The 27,257-nt window shown below is 32.5% G+C and overlaps 1 protein-coding gene across 1 annotated transcript; it reads left to right on the top strand.

Annotated features, from left to right (window-relative positions):
- Positions 1–17,235: 17,235 nt before the first annotated feature.
- Positions 17,236–19,385, top strand: LOC110871616 (F-box protein At1g67340). The gene is made up of 3 exons (XM_022120326.2): positions 17,236–17,713; positions 17,799–17,961; positions 18,411–19,385. Exons 1-3 carry the CDS (start codon positions 17,457–17,459, stop codon positions 19,155–19,157), a joined length of 1,167 nt encoding a protein of 388 aa, XP_021976018.1. The 5' UTR covers positions 17,236–17,456; the 3' UTR covers positions 19,158–19,385.
- The last annotated feature ends 7,872 nt before the right edge of the window (positions 19,386–27,257 follow it).

The following is a 27,257-nucleotide window of genomic DNA, read 5'->3' as shown; positions in this document are numbered from 1 at the left end:
TTAATTGCCTGTATATATATTTAAAAGGATGATGGGGAATATTATAATGTTACAGAATCAGGTATAGTAAGCAAAATCGTACGAAAAGAAAAGGGGGTACGAAATAACCATAGCGGATGCGTCGAATGGACGTCAAGTGGTTGATATTATCCCTCTGGGGCTAGAATTTCTTGTTTCAGAAGGCGAATCTATCAAATTGGATCAACCGTTGACAAGTAATCCTAATGTAGGCGGATTTGGTCAGGGAGATGCAGAAATAGTACTTCAAGATCCATTACATGTACAAGGCCTTTTGTTATTCGTCACAGCTGTTATTTTGGCACAAATATTTTTGGTTCTTAAAAAGAAACACTTCGAGAAAGTTCAATTGTCCGAAATGAATTTCTAAACTCGCGAAATTATCGACATCAAGTTTGTAAAAAGAACCAAATTCTTTTTAGTAATTATGATATAAAAAATGAAATTGTGTTAGGCAGCTGTCTGACATTCCCTCATTGGCTCGAATAAATTATGCCTTTACCCTAGTTCAGAACTACGATTTTGCCATCAGTTCAAAATTACAATTTGCCCTCAGCTCAAAATTACAATGTTGTCGTCGTTGTAGCTTTGCCAATTACAATTTTACTCCCCGTCAAAATTACTATTTTGCCCCTAATTTAAAATTACAGTCTTGCTATCGTTCTAGCTTTTAACAAATTACGATTTTATCCTCAGTCAAAATCACGATCCCCCCGGTTCAAAATTACATTCTTTCCATCATTTAAATTTTTTTAGCAAACATACGGTAGTGTTTTGTATTAATTGGTTGACTCGATGTAATCTTTATTCGCTAACGCTCACTCATTGGTTCTGACAAATTACAATTATGCCCCCAGCTTAATATTACAGTTTTGCCATCGTTTTAGTTTTTTTTTCTAGCAAAAGTATGATAGTGTTTTGTTTTAATTGGTTGAGAAATATTTGACCTAGCGTCCCGTAACGCGGGGCATAAAACTAGTATTTGGTTAAAACTTAAAATATAAATGTAAAACACAATAATGATATGAAAGATGGGATAAACACTCGCCGTTTTTTAAGTCATCACTAACAAACAAATTTCTTCGATCCACTTGGGTGGGGGAAAAATTGCAAAGAAAGGAACATATGTGGATTGAAAATTAATTTACCAAAGATTGAAGTTAAGGGGAGTTTAACTTGGTTGAATCACACACTTTCACTTTGCCTACTTTTGAAAGCTTTCATGACTGTGAGACAAAGCCACCACGTAACATGCATCCATGCATACATTTTTCTTCTTTTTTACTCCATAATCCCAATTAAATAACAACTCATCTCTTACTTTTGAGTAAGTGATTATTTGTATGTATATTCATTGCTTAAAATAGCAATACGTGTATTTTGCTTCAAAAAATAATATGAAAAGTTTATTAGAGTTTGCTTGACCGATTTTTCTTTTACTTAAAAAAATCACTAAAATTATACAACAGAAGTATATACAATCTTTAACCATAATGCACAATGTTGAAAGTTTGATCAAGTTCTAGTAATAATTATGCAATTGAATTCTGAATTCAATTTTAGACTTCTAATTTTTTTAGAACCCTTCTGGTTTTATATACAATACTTTATGTCTTGTTAAAACACACAATAAAAAACCAGAGATTTCGTATGTGTTGAAATTAATAACATGCTATACATCTCAATGACTAATAATGATGTGTTACAATATTGTTTGTAACATACATCTTATATATATACATTTTGGGTGGGTTCGGCTACAAAGTTCATTTTCCTACAAAGTGTACAAAGCCATAAAAAACCACAATTCAGTCATAAAACACACTCAAAAGCCACAAACAACAGAGTGAACATCACTAAAACACAGTATCCAAACCCTAACAGTCCATAAAAACTTCAAACACACCATTGTAGAACTATGAATATAAAACACAACATGATAATCAACATAAAACACACTAATGTTAGTTATTCACAAATCAAAGCCTTATCATCCAAAACACAACACAAAATCCACAAATATGGCGTTTTAGTAATCATGACTTTGTTATTTGTGGGTTTTGAGTGTGTTTTATGGTTGACATGATGTTGTTTTATGACTTTTTACACTTTGTAGAAAAAAATGGACTTTGTAGCCAACTCCCACCCCATTTTAGTATATGCTCTAATAATACGCACTAATACTTTTGTTATAATTTGTGTTGTATGAGATATTCTGGATGATTACTGCTGGACTTATATGGACGATTATAAGGTGGGTTCGCTTGTAGCAGGAATAGGCTCAGCCACAGCAGCTATGAAGATAAGTTGGTTGGACTGGATATTTGGTGTCACTGCGTTTTATACAGTATACATAAACATTAGTCGTGTTTGTGGTCCAGAAGATTCATTCAGTCTCATTTTCACATTCTCTCTCTTCACAAACGATTAGGGTTTCTTTGACACAAATTCGTCTTGAACCTGGTGTTATATGTTATTGTCCGTTAATCGTATAGAGATTATCTTGTTGATAATATTGTGAGTAGATTAGAAGTTTGTTTTAGAGATTGTAATCTCTCAGATCTGTTTCAAGGGTTGAATAAACGTTTGGTTTGGCTTTTTGTGATTCTTGGAATATCCGTGTACAAATCTGTGTTCGTTGACAGTATGGTTCATACACCACCCACAAACACTAACGGATTCCATTATTTTACTTCGTTTCGCGCTCTTGTTTCAAGTAGTTATTCAGGTGCTTGGTTATCCCTGAAAGTACAATCAGCTTTGGCTTTTGTACCCTGGGAAACAGACGGATTCAATTGGGTGCCTTGAAATCTTAGAAGCATGTTCTTCATGTGCCTCAATCGCCTTTGTTTTCTGCATTTTCTTTATTTCGTTGTAATATGTTCTTAATCTTGTTTAGATTTTGTACTGTGTTTTATTTCCGTTTGGTTCATTCTTATTTATATTTTGTAACCCGAATATTGTTTAATAAAATTGTTATTTTATTTTATTTCTTGAACGGTTGTCCTACACCTGACATAACAAATGACGCAACACTAACCTTGAAACTAACATGTGACACTAGAAGTTCTATTTTTACATTAGTTTCAGACTTTCAGCTACTCTAACCGACGACTATTTGCTAGGATAGATTTAAAAGAAAATAACGACGTATGACATGTTTTATATACTTATTAATAGAAGATTTGTGTAGAGGGAGAACCGACTCTCTAAACTCCCTATCACATGACATATTTTCTATACTTATAAAAACTATAATATTTATTTGAAAGTTGTTAGCTATATTACGTTAAAGGGTCGGTTATAAATAATTGTTTAAAGTGGATTTTGGGAAATGCCAAAATGGAAGCTTGACTTGGTTTCTTTTCTTGTGAAGACTACAAGTGTTTCAATGTTTGTAGCTTGCTTCTTCCATTCCCCCAAATCTTTGGTACTTCCCATGCATATATGGTGGAACACATAGAATCTCTTGATATTTACGTAAATAACTTCAAATCTATACTACACCGTAAAAAACAATTGACAAAAGGGTGTGCGTTTAACCATGAGTTAAAATTATATATGCTAGAACAATGAAGTAAATTATTCTAATTATGTGATATTCAATAATACTTTTAAGTTATAATACACACTCTTAATAACATTCTTTAGGCATGGCTCCTTGCCTCCTTTAATGTGTTTGTTGATTCGGGTTTGAAGATGAAGGGTTTAACTCGTTCTTAGAGATGGAATTGATTTTAGAAAGTAAAAATTAGAGTAAGTGGATATGTAAGATTGGATAAACAAACAACTCAGGTGAGTTTTGGTTTACCGCACGTGATAGATGCATAAGACGATTGGCGGACCCATAAGCTCTCGGTTGGAGGGTCGACATATAAATTGTTTTACTCTAAAAGTGTGAAAAATGAAAAGTTTAATTGATACCACTAAAACTCATGTTTATGAGATGAGTGGTGGAGCCATAATCTCATAGAAGGAGGGTCGGCATATAAATCGTTTTATATATTTAAAGTGTAAAAAATGAAAAGTTAAACCGACACCACTAAAACTCATGTTTATGTTTATAAATCACGGCATGTTTCCTTTAAAAGAAACATCGTTTCTCACATTACATATTACTGTGATTTACCGACCCTCTTGACTCTTTCTTGGTTCTGCATTGCATGAGATAATTTGAATGTGTCGGATAGAAAAATTTTGATTTTGCTTTCGGAAAATTCTTCGTTCTGCATTGCATGAGATAATTCGAGTGTGTTGGACTGAAAAATTTTGATTTTATTTTCGAAAAATAGGTGTAAATTTAGGGTTTATTTCTTAAATTTAAAGGAAAAAAATAAGAAAAAGCTAGCGACACCTCGAGAGATGATAAAGGGGTCATATCTTTATATTCGTTAAAGGAAAGGATATTACACGATTTCAACAACACTCTTCTTCACCATTGCTTCCATATCCAACCTCTATTTTTGTTTTCTTTTAATAAAAAGTTTTGTCTTTTTCATGCTCACATGGACATATACGATCTTGCCACGTGGCACCTTATCCTACAATCTAGAACATGAAAATCTTAAACTTGAAGCCATCACCTCACCTCGTTGATCACGACTTTTCAATCAAATATATTTTTTAAACGGCCAACGAATCTTTCAAATGGTTTACTGGCAAAATTCACCATATCGAAATATACTCACCTTCGAACCGGGGAAAACCTTCACCTAGGGCCGAAGCCCGTGAACACTCGCCCGAAGGCACTACAGTGCGGTGAGGTAAAACTCGCTCAGTTCAAGGGTCGAACTAGCGACAAAACGAATGTACAATTGTAGAAAAAAATATCTGTCTAATGGATAAATAGGATTTTATATGTGTTTTGTAAGTGCATACATTTTTATACAAAGGGCATGTAATTATGTAAAGTCATATGATATTTCATGTTTTTACAGGTTTTTAAGTGCCTCTAATTGACGAATTTAAGTATGTGAAAAAACTAATAAAGTTTATATGCTTTTATGAACACATAACAAATGTAAAGATCATATAGAAACGGTCTTAAAATACAAAACACCTTTAACGTAAGAAATGAAGAAGAAAATTTTTATTTTTAAATTTTTTTTCCTACTACTTAAAAATGACGTTTAATTGGAAAATTTAAAAATAAATAAATAAAATTCGTGATTTTATAGTAATAGAGTAATTATACTTATCGTACAAAATTACATAATTACTCTACTAGTAACTAGTGTAAAATCACGATTTTTTATTTTATTTTATATTTTTTATTTTGTACTTCTTATATAAAGAAATTTTATATATTAAGATATTTATTATGCCACGTATTTCTAGTTTTTTGTTTTGGTTTGTTGGTTCCTTGTGGTCTTTTTTTTTTTTTTTAAATAAGGCGTCTTATATTTTTAATATTTTTAAGAATTACGCCGAAATGCTAGAAGTATTATAATATACTTTTCTAATTAAGGCAACATTAGGAAAACAACAATAGCCCGTCTCCTTCCAAGCTTCCAAGTTCCAACAAGTTTCCTCCTTCACCAATATTAGCGTAGACGCATTGGTTATAAATAAGAGAAGAACTTTGAGAGCAATCAAATATGAATGCTCTTTTAGGAAGTTCAGGCTAAGCTAAAGGTCAAGTCTGAACAGATTTCATGTCAATAGAAGTTAGAGAATAGCTGGGCGTGAAAGATGGTCTAGTAAGTTTTGGCATAGTCCCGAACATGACACTACATTACAATCTAATGAATTGAAATGCATTAAATCATCAATTCAAGGCATGTGGAATGCTTGCAAGTTTGGCCAAAGCCGGATGAATAAAGGCTTTGATAATTTGAACCATGTCTTGATCACGAGTTGGATATCGTAACCACCTCTAACCTCACCCTCATGGATTCAACTAACTACTTGTATATGGTTAAGAAAGTGCAAATACCCCATCTCTGATTAAGAGAGAGCATTCAATTCCTTCTCAACTACTTCATATTAAAAGCACATCAAATTCTCCAAGAGATCATTAGATATCAAGGAATACTTGATGTTTAGTTTTTGATGTGTTGTAGTTGTCTGTTGTTGCCGCCCTTGGTTTGAGGGTTTTGGCGTAGTCCATATAAGTTTACCTTTCAAAAAAAAAAGATATAAAGGAATACAATTTGTTACTCCCACATTGAATATTGATGCAGGGTTGTTCCAACCTTTTTGGAGACCCAAGGCGAAATGAAAATTTGGGGTCGTTTTACCTTTTTTGATTATTATAAACAAGACCTCTTTATTTGTGTTTGGAACCAAACAAAAATCTAACACAACTATATAACACAGTGATTTGCTTGTATAGGAAATCAAACAAATCTAAAACAATAAGTTTGCACTAATATTAATATTAGCATATTAATTTTCTTTTAATTGGAGGCCCTAGGTCCAAGTCTGGGTTACTTATATTATAGGTTCGGCCCTGGATTGATGACAGAGTGAATTGATTGATGTTCATGATGAGACTAGCAAAAGTTGTTTTCTAAACAAATAGTCGTGTCATCAAATAGAGTTGTCAAATATTTCAATTTGAAAGATTCATTGGAGCTTCAGATAAATGAAAAATCAATTTATGATGACCTCTCATTTTGTTTCAGAATCATCACCTCAAATGTGCCCTTATATTAGTGACATGACATGCTCTGAACAATAATCCTCGTTCTTCTTAGAATAAACTGAAATGAGCATTCGAGATCGCTAAATTTCTAGACAAAATTGCACTTTATATCCTTTAAGTTTGAATAAAGCTACAAGCGCTGCCCTTTAACTACGAAAAATAGTGTTGTCCTTAACTACGAAAAATGATTTTCGTAGTTAAACGACAACGCCTGCAGTTTTGTTCAAACTTAAAGGATGTAAACTGCAACTTAACTAAATTTCTATTGAAAACCCCATATTAGGTCTTGAAAAGACACATAAATTATTGATAATCCACATGAGACTATAGTGTTACAAAAGATCTTATATTATATTGATGTTGATTGCCATTTTTACTACTTAGAATAGTATGTTATAAAATTTTAAAACAAAAACAAAAGACTAAACCTATTAAACATGTAGTTCAGTAGGCGTATTAAAACCCTAATAAATACTAACTTGATACACAAAATTTTAGATGCTACAATACATATACGGTATATCATCTTACATGGACATTTTCTAATAATACACGATTGAAAACACAACACCGACTATTAGTCTCGTATCACATGTATATATATAGTCTAAGGGGCTGTTTGGCTAAGCTTTTCAAAATGACTTATTTGCCTTCTGAAAAGCAAATAAGCAAATAAGTCATTTTGAAAAGCTCCATTTTAAAGCTTTTCAAAACAGCTTATTGACTTATTTGCTTTTCAGAAAAGCAAATAAGCAAATAAGTCATTTTGAAAAGCTTAGCCAAACAGCCCCTAAGTATGTGTTATAACAAAGATCTAATACTTGAATACATAGATACACTATCATGTTGTTATCTATAACAGACTTATCACTTATCGAATGAAGCATAAGCATAAATTTATAACACCCTCGTGAGATTATATTTTGATGATAATATAGATAATATACTATCATGATCTTATTATATAATAATACCTATGTATGAAACATAAACACAAATTTATAACACCCTTGTGACTATATATTGATGATAATATAGATAATCTACTATTTTAATATACATAAATTTTAAAAATATTAAAGGTAAAATAGGAGTACCCACTCCAAAACATCCCCCCATCAAATCATAAAACTCAGTCGGTCGAATATTCATAATAGTAATAAGAGACATGATTTTGACAGAAATTAGTAATTTAATCCTTAGTGATTTGCCATTTGAGACTAAACTAATGATGTTTGACTAAAAGGTTTTATTAAATATTATTAAAAGGTGGTTTAATTATTTGATGGTTAAGCCTTTGCTTAAAAGGATGGGAGTTTAGCTTCATGTTAACATGTCATTCTCTTGTATGCGTCAATAACGTACAAGTTCGTAACTTCTTTATATTTTTTTTCTTTCGCTTTTTCTTTTTAAAATATTTCTTCTTTCTGTTTTCTAATAAAAATATTTACGTAATACAAAATTTTGAATGTTCTAGTTTGTCCCCTCAAAATAATTTAAAACATTTAATTAATATAGTTTTTGTTTATAAAAATTATTTAATTAATTTTAAATATATTCCAGTTTATTTTTCTGTTCTATCAAATATACCCTTGTTAAACCTAAAATAGATTTGAGTTTTGTCCCTGGTCAGGCGATTGCAAGGGCGGCAGCAAAGAAAATGGACAAACATGCAAAAGCCTGCGAGGATAATCAACATTCCTTTATCCCTTTTGCCTTTGATACCTTTGGCTCACTAGCCCCAGAAGCCATCCGTTTTCTTGAACAGGTCCAACGGGTTGTTCACAGCAACATTTCGTCTCCTAGAGATCGGGGTTTCGTTTTTACTAGGTTAGGTTTCGCTATTCAAAAGGGGGTAGCGGCGCAGCTTGTTGCCCGCTTACCGGCTATCTTGATGTAATTTGTTTGACCTTATATAACAGTAAAACATTTCAAATAATATTAACCCGTAATCTAAACTTACTAGTATGTTGTTTGCCTTTCAAATTAGTGGTGTGGGTTTTAATCTTTCTAAGTACGACATTAAGTGATATTTAGATGTTTAAAAATGTGGTATTGAGGTATTACAATTTGATGTTAAAAAATACAATTTTAATTAAACTAGGGTTTACTTTTTTAATTATTATTTTTTAACAGCGAAAATTACACTCCTAAATTACTCCTCATCTTAAGAAATTAATCCTCACATTAAAATTTGAACTTGGGTTACTCCACAAGAGGTAAACTTAACCACTAGGTCACATGCCTAAGTGGCAAAACCAGGGTTTATTTGCTATAATGAAAGATTGGGATGTTATAAAACGTATTAAATGGTATTAACATAAACATTATGGATAAGTTTGACAAACCCAATAAAAATTATAACAAATTATTTATTTTATTTATTTGTGTGAATACTAATCCTTTCTTAAAACATGTTTTACATATATCTTAATCATACACCAGTTGGCTAAAAATTGATAACCGTATTGAGATATGATGTCTTAACAAAACCATTAAGATAAGTAGTTTATTATTATTATTATTATTATTATTATTATTATTATTATTATTATTATTATTATTTTGTATTAGATTAGATGATGCTTCACTAATTGAGTTGTTGAAATATACGTCTTCATGTTTGATAATGTAACAATATTAGTAATACACGTTTGGTTGTAATTATTGTACTATTTAAAGAGAGTAGATATATTACTTTAGTTTTATGACATAAGGAAATGAGCACGAGACAAAAAGATATTATCAAATAAACGCAATGTTACATAATAAGTTCATTTGATTGTTAAAAGATCTATGTTGCGTACAATCGGTTTTTCATGAAAGTTAAATTTACCACTACGGATCTCTCTAATTGATAGCGATCGTCACATATTTTTCTCCTTAAGAGAGTACATATCATCACACATTTATATAGTAAAATGATGGAGTTCGAATGAACAATGGTTGTCTCTAATTAGGACGCGTAGTGCCAGCTGGTTGTTTGTTTATAACACAACAGGTTTTGTGTTGTACATAATAGAGATGATTAGTTATCAAACTCATGGTTTTAAAGAAAAGGTTATCAAGCTCATTACAAAACTAGGGTTAGTAAGTAAGTTGCGGTTGATCTTCAAACTCGCGAGAACAACACCTAAAATATAATATTGATAGCCCTTTATGGCGGGGACTGAAACAAGAAGATTGGGAGGAATTGCAGTACAACACATATATAGTAAGGAAGATGTCTTTTGCTTCCTTAGTAGCCGTTGAAATGGGACCCCGAAGGTTAGGTTGCGGAATTCGCTTCATACTCCATATCATTCCCTACGCCAATTCTAAACCCAATCTTGGGGACTTCTTCGATTAGAAATTCACACGATGATTATCCAGTACCAACCTAAACAACCTTGGATATCTACTAGCAAGTGTCGAATTACCTAACTAACAATCTCACTGAAACATGATACTACCACCATTGCCGGCTTTTTCCACATAGTAGAGAACGGAATAACTCCATGATTATTAAGTTTATAGATCGCCAAAACAAGCTTATTCCACACACAATTTCCTCCTACAAGTCTAGGAGAACCAAAAGACCCCCCTTTTCATCATGTATAACTTTAACCTATTAAGCATTTTTTTTTTCATTAACTAACTCCATTTTTACAAGTCTAGGAGAATGGTCTATACACGATCGATCTTTAATGTTGATAGTGGTTTTCTATTTTCAACTTCTACATGTTTTGAATTTACACTATGGTAGTCGATACACACCTTGGTTGTTATATCAACCATGATTGTTTGTTTAGCATGCTTCCTTAATTTTCGGTCATCAACTAATCGTTGTTGGTTGTCAATCATGAAGCCACATGGGTAGCAAGAGAACACTTTGAATTGATGTAGATATTTAGATGATTGGTTTTGAAAATACGGGAATGTTCAAAGGAGAAGAAAATCAATTTAAAAACAAAAAAATATGAAAATTGTATAATGGTAAACATTAAATAGTTTATAGCATCTTACATCAATTGTTCTCTCTAATTAATTAGTCAATTTCATGTTATCATGTACATATAAAATTTTATCTTACATATATTCTGTAAATATTAAACGTATTAGATAAACCAAAGTATCAGTTAATCATATGTCACCACTCTAGGTCCCTATTTACAATCAATTATTTAAATCCCATTTATTCATTTCAATATACAACAACCATTTTCAATCTTATCTATAGATTACCTAAAAGTTATGTTATATTTTATAAAAAGTTGGAGATGGCATTTTGTATTAAAGTGTTGCATGTTCGAATCTTACAAAGTAACAGTTGATAGAGTTTATGAGTAGATTTATGTGTGTGTTCTAGGGGCAACAATTCTTGACATGACCCGTCAACCAACACGAGAAAAACAAGTTTGGGTCAACTAACACGACCCGTTTAAAAAATGGTCGGGTTCGGATAGACCCGTATTAAAAAAAACGGGTTGGGTTCGGGTTAACCCATTAATACGTTTAACTATTTAGAAAAAAAATCCTTTATATTTTTGTTTTTGTTTTTTCCGTTTCTATTTTACATGGTTAGTTATAATAATGTTAGTTTTGACACATTATATTATTTATTTGTCACACACTTATTATTAAACATGTTATCGATAACTTGCTTAAACCCCAACAACTCACTTATAAATCGTCAACTTGTATGACTCATTTAAAAATATGGGTTAAACTGGCCGGGTTCGGGTTGATCCGAATTTATATGTGTCGGGTTCGGGTTGAACATTTCAACCCATCAACCCGACACGATTGACACCTTTAGTGTGTTTGTTGTAAAAATATAACGAGAAGTTAACGAAGTTATACTAACAAGTAATAACTCATATATTTCTCAAAATGATGTCATATTAAGCGTTTTGACTTTTTCATAAGACGTGAAGTCTATCTAGTTCCGTATTAAAAAACCTCGTATAAATTACATAGATTCGTATTCGGTCACTCATTTTGTCTGTCACGTTTGTTTTCCATAGAGACGACTAAATCACTTAAATTCCAATAATCCGTCTATAAAACCCAATTGATTGCCTCATGACCGGAAGATTAGATGATTAAAACATTAAAGTCAAAACGTGGATGATTAATTTATATATTATTTTCTTGTTTGATTTTAATCATTCACGCATAACCCGACATAAGGACCATATTTTAGTCGGAAAATAGTCGTAATCGGAAACATGTTAGGCATCATAGACGGCGGGCGGCCGTGGCATTTGCGTTTTAGGAATATTGCATTTGACATATTAATTTAGTCCTCATGTCACTTTCATTTCATTGTAAATTGGGATGGTTATTGACTTATTTCTATAGTTTACGTGTAGTAATTATTTCTATGGTTTTCATGTGATAAATAAATCTATTTCTCTTAAGGTTTATAAAAACACACATATATATACATATGGAGTTGGTCAAATATATAAGGGATATTAGATTTAAATAAGCTCAAATTTTACTATTTAGCCGATAACACTTCTATCTTACGAACTACACAACGTCACTCCCAACTTTCCACTTATTTCCCTCTTGCACCCGTTAAATTAATTGAATCCTAATCAAGTTAGTTTTTTTTACTGATGTAGCATCTCATTTGTTTTTTTTTTGCTAACGTGGTATCTTATGTGGCAATTGTTTGCTGCCATGGCATCTAACATGACACTTTCTGTTGATAGACATGACACTTTTTGTTGATGTGGTATCTGACATGGCATTTTTTGTTGATGTGGCATCTTATTTGACATCTGACATGGAGTTTTTGTTGAGGGAGCATCTATTGTCAGCTAATTGAGTTATGGTTCAATTAGTTTGGGAGTGACAGAAGAAAATACGTTAAAAGTTGACAGTGTTGTGGTACAAATCGAAAGTTGAGAGTGTTATCGACCAATTGATGAAAATTGGGGTTATTTAAATTCAATATCCCAATATGTAATAGTTCGTAGTTGGATTTCGCAATGTTTCGAGCTATGAAGCCTAGACGTAATTGAAGGAAACGCCCTAATGAGTTGGATCATGTGACAAAGTGGTTTGCCCCGACCCACAAGTCCCATTTTCATCGTTTGGAGTTTTGAATTTCAATCTTTTTTCTTAGTTTTAACACGTTTTCTTTTTAGTTTTAACAAGTTTTCTTTAGTTGTTTTATTGATTGTATTCATTTACGCATTTGTTTATTTACTTTCTTAATTTCATTAATTAGTTGTCCATTTTGTATTTCGAGAATTTACAACATTTGTTACATTTGAATTCCCCTGTAAAAGAAGCTTGATATAGTTATATACAACTTTTTTTTATATACAATATTTATATTTATATGTGATTTTGTTATGCCTTAATGAAGCTTGAACACATGTTTATTTATTAAATGAATTTTAATTTAAGTTTAGTTCTATTCGAAATTTTAACGAAATGATCTTTAATAGCTTACTATCATATCGACTTGTTTGCACCGTAGTGGCGTCTTAGGGAGGTGTGTTGATATTCGATTCATTCTTATGATCAATAAGATGTAAACAATCACTATGAACAAATGTATAATTTATTTTTATGGTTTTTTGGATTATTTGATGTTTGTTTGTTTTTTTAGTTGATGCACCAAGAAGATACCCCAATATAATATTGGTTGGTCAATAGAAGTGACAAAACACCTGAGTTGATGTCCAACAATGTTGTCAAATAGGCATTTCAATCTTAGATGATTCCATTTCCAGCTATAGAGCCAAGAAGTAATTGACGGAAACACCACAATTAGTCGGATCATGTGACAAAACGGTTTGCCCCAACCCGCTGGTCTCATTTTCATCATTCAGAGTTTTGGTTTCGAATTTCAATGTTTTTTTTCTTTAATTAACAAGTTTTCTTTGTCCATCTTATTGATTGTATTCATTAACACGTTTATTTACTTTATTAATTCCATCAGTTAGTTGCCCATTTTATATTTAGAGATTTTACAACATTTGTTAAATTTGTAAAAAGAGCTTGATATAGTTGTATGATAGTTTTGTTGGGTTCTAAAAGATGCGTTTGATCAATGAAATAGTAACACTATTGAACAACTGCATTAGAAATATGTAGCCGAATAAACATGACCAATAACACAATGATAGATAATAAGTCATCACATATTCTATTTCTTTAAATCAAGTGATTACAAATAATTGCTCCCCTTGAACCTGATATCTCACTTACTATTCTCTATGTAAAATCTAAGAACAACCGATTAATAGATCATGACAGAGTCATGGTCTATTTATACATACAGATAAATTACCGAAAACACCAACTGACATCACCTAGAAAGTGAAATATGACAATTAAATTAATTGAATGATTCTCGGTTCTTGTAGAACAATTGATCATTCTAGAGACGATTGTTAACTACAGAGACTGTTATAAAATAGTAAAACAACTATTATAGTAAACAACTGTTATCTACATTAAGAGTTGTTCCTTCAATAGAAGTTCTTTAAATTAAGTCTTTTATCTTTGGCTTCTGTAATTGTTTCTTCCGGTAGTTGTTTGGTTTCACCATTCGTTTCATTTGAGGGAATAGTATTAAATGTGAAGAATAATCAATTGTTTAGTTTTGTCTTGATTAGTTATTTCGAGGGTTCAACAACTTTTATATAGAGTATTCAATTTATTTTATATTTTGTTAAGCGTTAATAAAGCTCATAAACAAGTTATTTGTTAAAAATACTTCAATTTAAGCATAGATCTGCTTGAGCTTTTAACGAAACAATATTGAATGGCTTACTGTCATATCAACACGTTTACACCCTATTGACGTCTTAGTGAGATGAGTTGATATTCGGTTCATTCTTATGGTCGATAAGATATAAACAATCACTATGAACAAATATATAGTTTAGTTCTATAATACTTTGGACTTTGTTTGTTTTTTTTTTAAATTGATGTATAAAAAGATATCAAATATGATATCATCTGGTTAATAGAAGGTACAAAATACCTGAGTTGATGTTGTCAAATAGGACTTCAATCTTAGATCCCATTCAACCCGACTTATGAATTGTTTTTAACCTTTTAAGCCTCAAAACAACAAAGGGAACTTGACAATATCACAATAGTAATCAAACTTGACTTCTTTTTGGTGTTTTTATGATATTGTATCAAATACTTGAAAGGTTGTTTCATTGAATTTACTATAAATAAGGTGAATTACCTTGTTAACTATGGCATAACGTCTATTGGCGAACGTGACGTGAGTGACCGTTAGCTGGTGCCTGGGGATAACGTTTATTGGCGAACGTGAATGACCGCATACATGGTTTAGTAGTGACAACAATTAATGACAATGCTAATATAGTGATGCTGCAAGGTTATGAGTTTAGAAAAAAAAAAGATATAAGATAAAATTAAATTATTGCCCGTTACTTAATTAATTGGTTTTCTAGTTTTCTCTATTTTGTTAATTAATTTTCTTGAACCATCTTCAACTTTCTTTAACCAAATATTCCTATATACTAACAAACGAAAATCTTTTTGTACACGTGTCACTCTCAGATGCCTCCTCCATTTTAATAATAGTATTACATATTAATTTTATACACAAAATATAATATAATATTAATTAATATAATTAGAGATAAATGTCTAAATTCAAATTTAAATAATAATTATCGATAACAAATATAAATGTATCAAATAATATAATAAGTATAATATTATTTAATATAGTTAGAGATCAAACGTATAATTTCAAATTTAATTAATAGTAAATTACTTTTTAAGTCCCTATGTTTTAGTGGTTTTAATTTTAAACATTTGAAATCAAAATCAAAAAGTTTAACACTTTGAGTCTCTAACCACTCATTTACACCCTCTGTAAAAAATTCAAAAAACCTTTTGTAAGGTTGAGTTATCTAAGTTCTCACAACTTGTAGAAGTTTTCATTTTACCCTAACCATATATATTTGTTAAGATAAAATATATTATTTGGATAGTGGAGGGTTCAAATGAGAAGAATTTTTTTGTAAAAAGAAAAAAAAAGAAGTTTCAACCAATAAGAATGCTTCATTTTACTTCATTTAATATTTGCATTTAATTTTAATATAAGGGAATATTGGTAAACTTACAAAAACCATTAATTTGTATTCTTCCCCTTTAATAACTAATTAAATTAAATTTGTAACTCCTTTTAAAAATATATACTTTTTCCAAATTAAAAAAACCAATTTAATTTAAAGTGTATAATAAATTACTAGTTGTGTAGGATAAATTACGAGTTGTGTAGGATATATTTCGAGGTGTGTAGGATAAATTTCGACTGTGTAGGATAAAATTCTATAATGTGTAGGGTATATGTAGAAAAATTTTGATAAGTGTAGGTTTTGTAGATTATATGTAGGATAATTAATTCTTAGTTGACTAATTAATTAAAGAGTTAAAAATTAATGATATGAGTTATAAATGAAATAGTATTTTACTAATATGTCATTTATTCTTTTTCTTCTCACATTGAATTTCTTCTCAAATGAACCTTCCCCTATCTGGATAACTATAATTACTAATAAAGTATCAAATCACATGTACAAGTAACGAAAATATAATTGTTCTTTATTTTTACTAATTTATCTAAATAAGTCATTTCATTAATAAAGATTATATACAAGTTTATAATTTACATTTTTCGTCACTCAACCCGTGTAATACACGGGGTTGTAAGCTAGTATACTCATTAAACAGAATGCACCGCGGTTATTTACTATGACACAATGTATCTAGAATACATTATTTTTTCTATATTAATCCACATTTCAATTAACACATTAATACATTATAATGCTTTTTAGAAAATGTGTAAAGGTTAACACCCCTTAATTCATTTTCAATCATTACTTTCTATTTTCTTTATTCACTTGACGTTTTAAATATGTTCCTTCTTCTTTATGCCCCTAAAACGCCTAGGGCGGTGTTGGGGGCGTTATCAATCCCCTTCACGCAACTATAATGCTCATTACGAATGTTCTAAAAAAACAACCATTTACAACTATAAAACCTGTCTCAAAACAGTTACAAATCTCTTTTCCCGATCATTTTTCAACAATCACATTAACCTTGATCGCAAGTTACCTTTACTACCAATTTTAACGAACATATATAACATCTTAGACTATCGTAGTAAGTTAACGAGATGCACGTTAACATGGTCCCTGAAAGGCTGAGAAATATTAAGAGGTATTTAGTTAATAATCAAGTTGTAACGTAACACACCAACACATATACTTATAAGTTATAAACCAAAGATAAAAAAGATAAACCTAAATAGATAACTTTCTATCAAAGTTTATGAAAATACGTCTGAAGGTAAAACTTGTACGGATTGGCAGACAAAGCGTGCAATGCAGTCGAACGGACGAACGAACGGATCTAGTCAACGCCGTTTGACAACGTTTTTTGTTTGTTCAAATTCTTCTTACAAACCAGATAAGGACAAACTAAAGTTAGAAGTCAAGGGTAGTTTCGTAAATAAGTCCCTTTTTCCTGGGCAATACTCTATTTTAATCTTCAAATCTTCAATTTAATGTTCGGCGGCGTCGTTTTTGTTGGTTGTGTTTCATCTTCCCTCTACCCCCTCTTTAATTCCATAAGCCTCTTTCTATCTCTATATATAAGCCCTCAGTTTTTTCCTACACATAGGAATATCACAACCTATACGTACACATTTCTGTATCTACACTTATATATATTTATATATATTTTTTATATATATATCATAACCAACACCTACAAGCTTCAATATAGAGAAATGAGAACAAGAAGAGGTGTTTCTTATCCCGAAGTGATCAATACATGTTGTGATAAAAGAAGATTATGTGATTTCATATGTGAAAAGACGATATTGCCCCGGAAAAGGGCAAAGTCGTCGGAAGGGACACCGGTGGTGACGGTTTCCGGTCAGTGTGATTTTTTCGATACGCTACCAGACGACATCGTTTTGTTTATTCTCACCAAGCTTGGCTCAACTGCCAGCTGTCCAGCTGATTTCATTAGCGTTTTATCAACGTAGGGATCTGATCATCTGAATATATATGAAATTATTAAAGGTTGTCGTTTTGTAGGCTAATTTTGGTTTGTGTTTGTTGAACAGATGCAAGAGGTTAAACATGTTAGGTGTTCATTCGCTTGTGTTGTCGAAAGCGTCTCCGAAAACATTCGCGGTTAAAGCGAAAAACTGGTCGGAATCGGCTCATCAGTTTCTAAAACGGTGCTCGGATGCCGGAAATGTTGAAGCTTGTTACACTCTTGGCATGGTATGTATTATGCCATAAATATGTCATTAAAAGTTTAACCTATGTAAACTATTATTCATGGTCGTAAAAATCTCGACTAGCCTACGATTAGTCGCTAATTGATTAATCACGAGTCGGGGGTTCAACGAGTAATTTTTATCTAATCGGTCAATTAATCAGTAGGCGGTCATTAGTTGGTAAATCCAGTCCTAATTGGCAAAAAAATCGGTGGTAATCTCGTGTTCTGGCCAAATTCCTGACCAAAACTTGTAAATTGCGCTCTATCTACTTTAAAATGTGAGTGCGTAAAACGTAATAAAACGTGTGTACTTAAAAAAAACATAATAATATGTGTATATACATATAAAACTGAAAATTACATATAAATCTCAATTCGATGAATTCCTATTAATCCTGATCACTGACTAGCGTCTTACGATTCTTACAACACTGCTATTTTGTTTCGACAGATTCGTTTCTACTGCTTACAAAACAGAGGAAACGGGGCATCTCTACTAGCAAAAGCCGCGATCAACTCTCACGCTCCGTCGCTCTACTCGCTGGCAGTAATCCAGTTCAACGGCAGCGGCGGTTCGAAAACCGACAAAGACCTACGCGCAGGCGTAGCTCTCTGCGCGCGTGCAGCGTTTCTCGGCCACATTGACGCTCTCCGAGAACTCGGGCATTGTCTCCAAGACGGTTACGGTGTACGTCAAAACATCGCTGAAGGCCGTAGGTTCTTAGTTCAAGCCAACGCGCGTGAACTTGCATCTGTACTTTCAACCACTCCGGCAGCCTTAATTTCTGCAAACTGGCTGACGTGGAATCCGTTACCTTATTTGCGTAATGCAAACGTTGTTGGAGTCGGAGTTGGAGTTGGTTGTCCGTTGTTAAGTGATTTTGGGTGTAACGTACCGCCGCCGGAGCCTCATCCGGCGAACCGGTTTCTTTCCGATTGGTTTTCCGGTAAGGTGGTGGGTGCCGGACTCCGGTTATGTTCACACGCCGGTTGTGGCCGGCCGGAGACTAGGTTGCATGAGTTCCGGCGGTGTTCGGTTTGTGGGAAAGTGAACTATTGTTCTCGCGCGTGTCAAGCACTTGACTGGAAGTTGCGTCATAAGATGATGTGTATGCAGCCGGAGAGGTGGGTGGATGCTGGTGACGGTAACGGTAACGGTGTTGTTGATGGAGATGACGGAATGTTTGTGGAGAGTTAACGGCAGTTGTGGTGGGGTTAGTATTGGAATTTCGGGGACATGCTTTCTTTTGACGTACGCCGGAATATAGACGTTAGTAAGAAAAGTTTTTTTTTTTCTTTTTTCTTTTTTTTTCTTCTTGGGTAGCAAATTTTGTACAATATATTTTCAATGTAGCTAGCTGCCTTTTCTACTCTTGAAGTTAATTATTCAAATGCTCGTAAATTAAAGAGAAAATTATGAATTAAATTTGTTGTTTTTACAGTTTCGTTTTTTTGAATATGACTTTTAAAGTTGAATAAACTAAACTTTTAATGAAGATATTGGTAAGAGTTTTTTATGGCCAGTTTTATAAAGTTAACTCTTTAATTTCAAACAATATTTTTAAATGGTTAACAAAACAAAGTAAAAGATATATAGGTTTAAGATCATGTAAAAAAGATGAATTTGTGAAACAGTTTAAGAAAAAAATATGATAAAGATACATGTCATTATTTAATTTATTAGGATAAACACAATTAAGTAATTTAATAAAAAAAACTTAATGAAAGATAAAATTCAAAAACTCACATATAATTCACATGGAAGTTCCCCTCGTCTTTTTTAAACGTCAATAACTTTTTATACATATTTTTTTTAAATAAAAAATACACCATAATAAGTGTTTTTTATCTTTAATTTGAGTAACATATTATTATACTTATATAGAGAAACAAATTACGTTTCGATTGAATGTTTTAGTCCATGATGTTTTGTCTATGCTGTTTTAATTGTATAGTGATTCAAGGCGTTGTGCATTACAGTAAAACATTATGAACATATAAAAGACACCATAACATTGCAAATACCATTTACACATATTATTATTGTATGGTGTTTTAATTAAAGTTTTTAATATGGGTTATTGGATTTTATCACCTCTAACTATTAACTATTGTCTGTTGTCACCCCAACTATTATTTTGATTCTTGCCACCCCCAACTTAACACCTATTGTTTTATGTCACTATATCGTTAACTGATCACTAACTTTTGATATACTTTTGGGGTGTCTTAAGATCTCTAAAACCTTCCTAAGATCCCTATGACACCCCCAAAAGTATAATAACAAGAACAAAAGTTCGCGATCAGTTAATAACATGGTGATAGAATACACTAAGTGTTAAGTTGGGGGTGATGGGCGTCAAAGTGATAGTTGAGGGTGACAGCGGCCAATAGCCAATAGTTAGAGGTGATAAAATCCAATAACCTTTTTATATCAATTAATATCGTTCGATCTATTCGCTAACACTTCAACGATGATGGATTTTTTTATTCGCTAACACTTCATGTAGTCATCCATGTTGGTATTACTTTTACATAAGCCGTTTAACTACGGATTTCTCTTATCAACGATCAACACACCAGTGATATTTGAGACGAGGCACTCTAAAGTCACATTATCTCTCGTATGGATGAAAATATATTATACATAAATACCACTAAACTTATGGTAGATGAACCGTAGTTAACTAATTACCATTGCATATAACCTCTTATCCTTCTCATTATAACAATATAATGTGACTTCAATCATGAAGATTTGTAGTTTAGTAACCATGTGATGATTTAAATAATCTTTCTTTGGATATGAATACAAGAGTGTCTTAATTCAATGGGCCCAAGTGGTTGTCTTTGATTAGGTGTTGTATGTTATTCTTTCCAAGACTTGTAAATGCGATGGGGAAGGCATATGGTGATAAGGGATAATTTATGCCACCCAATGCCACCACTCGATAATAATAAGTTGAAAAACGATTTGTGGTTCGTGGTTTGTTTATATTCTCACGTTATTTAGAGGTTGGTCCAGAAAAAAAAAATATGTTATTCAATGCTCCAATTTTTTCATGGTCCATAAGTCAATCATGTATTATATTTTTTATGATCTTGTCGATTTGATTTGACAAATATACATATTTGAATTATTACATATATTATGGTATCGTGACAAAACCAGATTGAAATTTTATCTTTATTTTTTGAAAATTATATTCAAGATACTACAATCCTAATCCTACTCATGTTCACACGGTTATAATATGTTTTGTCAACGAAATAGATTGTTGTTTGTTTTTATGTTAATTTTTTTACCATGACAATTATATGGCGAATTCCCTTTGACATCATCTTCTTCATCGGGTCCCTCGTTTCTAGACCACTACCAGCAAATGCTGGTTGGTCTGTCTGCCACGCCCTCTCCACCATCCTCTTCTTCTATGTAATTCGAGTTGTATGTGATACCTCACAAGAATTAACTATTCTCACTCACTCTCAAAGATCTCGATTTCAAGTTTTTCAGCACTAACAAACCTACACAACCCTAAATAAATTTAAAGTGTATGCACCAACAATCGGATGCAAAGAATGAAGAAAAGGTCAACGATCTTGATTGCTTTTTAGGTCTTTTGTACTTAAAAAAGAATTATGATAAATTGCGAAAGTATAAAATAAATTTGTTAAATTTTTGTGTCAAAGTTTATAAACATATAGTATATTGATGTTAGATTAATAAAAAATGCTTAGATTTATGATTTTCTCATGCTACAAATTACAATCATGCTTAGATTTAGATTAATAAACATGTTTATAACATTGAAATCAAATGAAATAGTATCATTTTTGTAGCTTTTTGGATTCAATGAAAATCCAAACTAATATTCAAATTCATACTCATACTTTTAAGCTCCAATACAAACCAAGTACTATCATCATTGAACTTGGTTTTTTGCACATACACAAGCAATATTTTACTTATTTGGTTATTGAGGCTGCTTTTTTTTGTTCTTTTCTTTTATGTGTGAAAAGCAAACAGAGTGGTTATGGCAGTAAAAGGGATCCTAGGTCATTTATATATGATTACCACCATTCCACCACTTCATTCCATGATACATGCCCCTTTTCCTTCTTGTTTCTTTTTGGTCATAAAGGCCAACCATTAAGGATTTGACTAAAACATCAAACATGAAAAAACACCAAGGGAAATCAACAAAATGAGCATTTTGAAAAAAAAAATCACCAAGAAAAAAAAATGTATATCAAGATAAAATGGGACCGTGTCATGATTTAATTGGTTTCTCTCAAAACTTTTGCAAATGACAACATGTATAATTTTTTTGATTGAAAGGTTATTCCATATATTTATTGGTCAAAAGATGATATTCCTTAAAAACAACACCATTAATCCATTATTGGTTGGCATTGGCTATAGAAAAATCCTATAACACTCAAATGTTAACAAAAGGGGACGGGCACCTTTGGGGGTTGGTTGTTAGGGTTTGAACCCACGCGGTAACACCGTCATCACCCCCACGGGTAGGCCAGGCGGGTTACTCGTCCAAGCATGGTTTGCCGTTAGGGTAAGGGGGATGGTTGGGACGTTGGAGAGTTTAAGGTTTAGGGTGTGTGTGATTGATGGGTGAAGTAAAAAAGGTGAGGTCCATGGTTCTAGGGTAGTTATAGGTAGGCGGCGGAATTGTTTTTTAGTTCTAGAGTACTTTGAAGTATATTTGATTTGGCAGTGCGGGATTGGTCGGGGCTAAGATACAACCCTATAGTGTCAATTTCCCCCCTAATTTACAATTTATCTAGTTTCACTTATATCAAATACAAAAAATTAAGTTTGATTATGAACATGGCCTTATTACTTTCTCTTGAATAGTTTTTTCTTAAGTTTAAACAAATCAGACGTTAAAGAAAAAACATGTTATTAATAACATGTTAATTAGAATTTATCTAAATAAAACCATATACAAAACAGGGGTAGCTATAAAACAATTAAAATAGTTGAAAATGAGATACATAAAAGAAAGGGCTATTGGATTTTATTACCCCTAACTATTGATTATTGGTTGTTGCCACCCTCAACTTAACACTTAATGTGTTCTGTCACCACATCGTTAACTGATCACTAATTTTTGATCATGTTACTATACTTTTGGGGTGTCCTAAAATCCCTATGACACCCCCAAAAGTATAGTAAAATGATCAAAAGTTAGTGATCAGTTAAAGATGTGGTGACAGAACACACTAAGTGTTAAGTTGGAGGTGACAAAGGTCAAAGTGATAATTGGAGGTGCCAGCAGCCAATAGTTAATAGTTGGGGTGATAAAATCAAATAACCAAAAAGAAACTAAATAGTTGGATACAAATTATATATTCAAAACTCATTGGTAAATTCAAAAGGAATCAACAAGTGATGGTGGGTTATTGATGAGCTATTGCATCTTTATTTACTTTAGAACTAATTTTTAAAAAGATATTTTGTTAGTGGAATAGAATTTTGTTGTTGTTATAGTTGTATGTGCTTTATGCTCCAAGGGAACCCATTATGTAATTTCTTTTTCAACAAAAGATAGTGAGATAATCCACATAAAAAAGTATCTGCCCATTGGAACATTATTATTAAATATGTTTTGGGGTATGAGTATATATTAAGAATTTCAGGTAAAACAGTAATATGTGTTGATTTGGGTACTAAAGTATGATTTTCAGCTATAGTTTTTGAAACAAAAATTTTCGTTTTAAATTAAGTCAATTCGTGTTTTTTTAATGGGGTTTTCGTTACATTATGTAACCATATTTTAGAATTATGTATAAATCAATGACGGACCCATAAATTATTTCTTTGAGGTGCCAATGAGGGGTTCAATCATATTTTCATGGGGTGCGGTCGGATTTTTTTGCTTAAAAATTAAATTAATTTTTTTAAGGGGTGCGTTCGCCCACACACCAAGACACTTGGGTCCGACCTAGGTGTAAATACATTTCTATTATTTTCTAAATCAATAATCATTTTGTGTGTTCAGATTGTTTAGTTTTTTAAATCATTAGCCTGTGACAAGAAACTAAGGGTGTAAGGGGTGCTCACCTAATAGGTGAGTCCCCCATCTTACACCTAACCAATCACATGGTGCCACGTCAACTCCCCTAATACACTCCCATAATTCCCCTTTTTGATGGCGGCACTCACCTATTAGGTGAGTTCAAAATTATTATTTTTTTTTTGTTAAAATTATGGATGTTTAAAAATTTATATAAAAGACATTTCATTAAATTTAAAAAAAAAAAATACATTCAAACTAGAAAAAAAAACACATTCAAACTAGAAAAAAAAAAAAAAACACATTCAAACTAGAAAAAAAAATACATTCAAACTAGAAAAAAAAAATACATTCAAACTAGAAATCGCATGGCCACCCGTACTTGTTAGCGATTTCTCGCTTTCGGGCTAGGATGATCGGCAACATACTTGGCGGAACATCGTCGTGCGGCTTAAGGAGGGTTTTCATATCTCGATAGTAATTGTAGTTTTTCATCGTCTCGATTTGTACCGATATGAGCTCGCGAGCCTCCGACTCTCTTTTTTTCCTCAATTCGATCGCCTCCAATTCTACCGCTTGCTTCGCTTCTTTCATGGCGGTGTACACTTTGAATTGTGCCGCCAACTCGGCCGAGCTTCCCTCGGACGATGTAGCTTGACGCTTGTCTCGCCGTTGTGCTCTTTGTGGCGAGGGATCTTCGTTAATATCCGGTATTGAAAAGTCTACGTCAACCGGCTTTCTTTTATGTGCCGAACCTTCACCTTCCTCGCCCATCAATGGGACTTGGGCCCATTTCTCGTGTTTTCGAACGACCTCCCACGCCTCGATGTGTTGAAAACCGCTTGGAAATCTTTCTTTAAATTCTTTAAAATTTTACCCCAAAAACTTTCGCGACTTTGTTGATTGCCCTTTTTTTTGTTGGTAGAACAATGTACCCACGCCTTCGCCAACGCCTCTTCTTGTTCTTTTGTCCATTTTTTGCTCACCGTTTTCCCTTTTTTTTCTCGAGCCTCGTCTTCTTCGTTGCCCGCGTCTTCGTCCACATTATATTCATATTCCTCGTCGTCGTCGCCCAAATTTTGAGTTTCGGGCACTACCTCATCGTCCTCGTCGTCCTCGTCAATAGGTAGAGGACGTTCGACATTTCCTCGTGTAGAAGGAACTTGTGGAGAACGATAAGCATATGGGTCGAAGGCGGGGGATTGAGGAGGAGCGTCCATTGATAGCAAATTTTGAAAATAGCCGAAATTGGGTTGTTGGGTGTTGTAAAACGAGGGGTGTGGAGGTTGTTGGAAAAAAAACGGGGGTTGTGAAGTGTATCCGAAAGGGGGTTGTGGTTGAGCATTTGCACCGCTCGAACCATCTCGAGACGGTTTCGAGACCCGTCCCTTAGTTTTTTTCTTGGCCTCGCGGGATCGGTTCTCCATTGCTCGGTGTATAAAAAATAAAAAGTGGAGGAGGTTTGGTTGGAGAGTATAAAAAATAAAAAGTGAAATGGTTGTGGTTGGAGAGTTTAAAAAAATATAGAGAATGAGTTGGGTTGTGTATAAAAAAAGGGTGAGAATGAGATGGGTTGTGTATAAAAAAAGGGTGAGAATGAGATGGGTTGTGTATAAAAAAAGGGTGAAAATGAGTTGGGTATTTATATAGTTTAAAAAAAGTGATTTTTTTTTTTATAAAAAAGTCGACCGTTCAACGGTCATATTCCTCGATCAATGTGCAAATTCAAGCGGTAACCCCACACCCAAATTGAACCCCGATTCGGGATCCCGCGGGGATGGCGGCGGTGTTCCCGATCGGGGAAATCATTCACCGAGCCACTCCCCGATTGCGCCCCGTACACCCTAACTGATAAGACCAAAATTAAACAAAAAAAAAAAAAAAAACCATAATTAATAAAACGGAATAAATATGTATTTGTTGTCAACGTGGGGTATATCACATGTTAGATACACATGCCTCTTAAAGTTAAGGCCTCAAATTCAAACATGGACAAGATAAATAATTTAAGATTATTGGTGTAAAAAGGTAATATTAAGAATGAAAAAAATGCATATGTTCATAGTTACCAAATTACCTCATCGAGATAAAGTACAATTACCAATTCAATAAAAAAAAAATATATAACTACTAAACAAATCATAACCTAAGTTTCTTTCTTTTAATAACATAAATCATGTAATTTACTCATTAATATCTAAGTTTAAAATGAATGAGAAATGAAGATGCAATATTTCATTAACACATTTTAACATTAAAAAAGAGTAAATTACTTTTTAAGTCCTTGCGTTTTAATGGTTTTAACCATTTGATTACAAAATCAAAATGTTTAACGCCCTGAGTCTATAGACGTTTTTTATAACTTTTTTAGCCCAACTTTTAACCTTTTGAGTCCAATTCTTTTAACAAAATTGGGCTCAAAACGTTATAAAATGAACAAAATTGGACTCAAAACATTATAAAATTAACAAAATTGGACTCAAAACGTTATAAAATGAGCGTTTAGGGACTCAGAGCGTTAAACTTTTTGATTTTGAACTCAAGTGGTTAAAACCACTAAAACATAAGGACTCAAAAAGTAATTTACTCTTAAAAAATTTACCTTGTTAATCATATATTAGTTTTGGAAAAAAAAATATCGAATTTTAGAACTTTGCAATGGAATGGTCCAAAGCAATATATTTGTAAAGGTAAATAAATTCTTTGTGATGGGCATATGCTATTGCGTCCACTATGACCGAAAATGTGTGGCACCACCACGCATAGTGCAATTTTTGTGAGTCCACTATTTACACCAAACAATTATCACATATTTTGGATCTGGAAGCATGATATCATAAAAGCATTATTGTGATTAAAAAGGAATATATTATTGAAAATTGCTTTTTCACCTTATGGATGAATTAATGCATTTTTTTTTTCCGGAGGAGGCCATCGGTTTAGAGATTAGTTCGGTCAAGAGTCAAAATCTCGAGCCGGGCGGGTACACCTGAAACATCCGGAGCGGGTATACCTGAAGCCCGTGGGCATGGATTAGTTTTGAAAAATTTGGCTGGTATGAGATTAGATGATGCCAAACCCGATTAACTGAAACCACTTACCCGTTTACCCGAATCAAATACCCGTTTACCCGAATCAAATACCCGATTTTTTTTTTATTTTCTTTTGTATCGTGTTTATTAATGCTTTATATTGGTAGGTTCGTTATGTGGTGAATTAATTTTTCATTTGTAATATGTATTTGATAATATTATTTATATATT

This window comes from Helianthus annuus, chromosome 8 (genome assembly GCF_002127325.2).
Source record: "Helianthus annuus cultivar XRQ/B chromosome 8, HanXRQr2.0-SUNRISE, whole genome shotgun sequence".
NCBI lineage: Eukaryota > Viridiplantae > Streptophyta > Magnoliopsida > Asterales > Asteraceae > Helianthus > Helianthus annuus.
The sequence above is the reverse complement of the archived record's forward strand: the minus strand, read 5'-3'. Positions and strand labels throughout refer to the sequence as shown.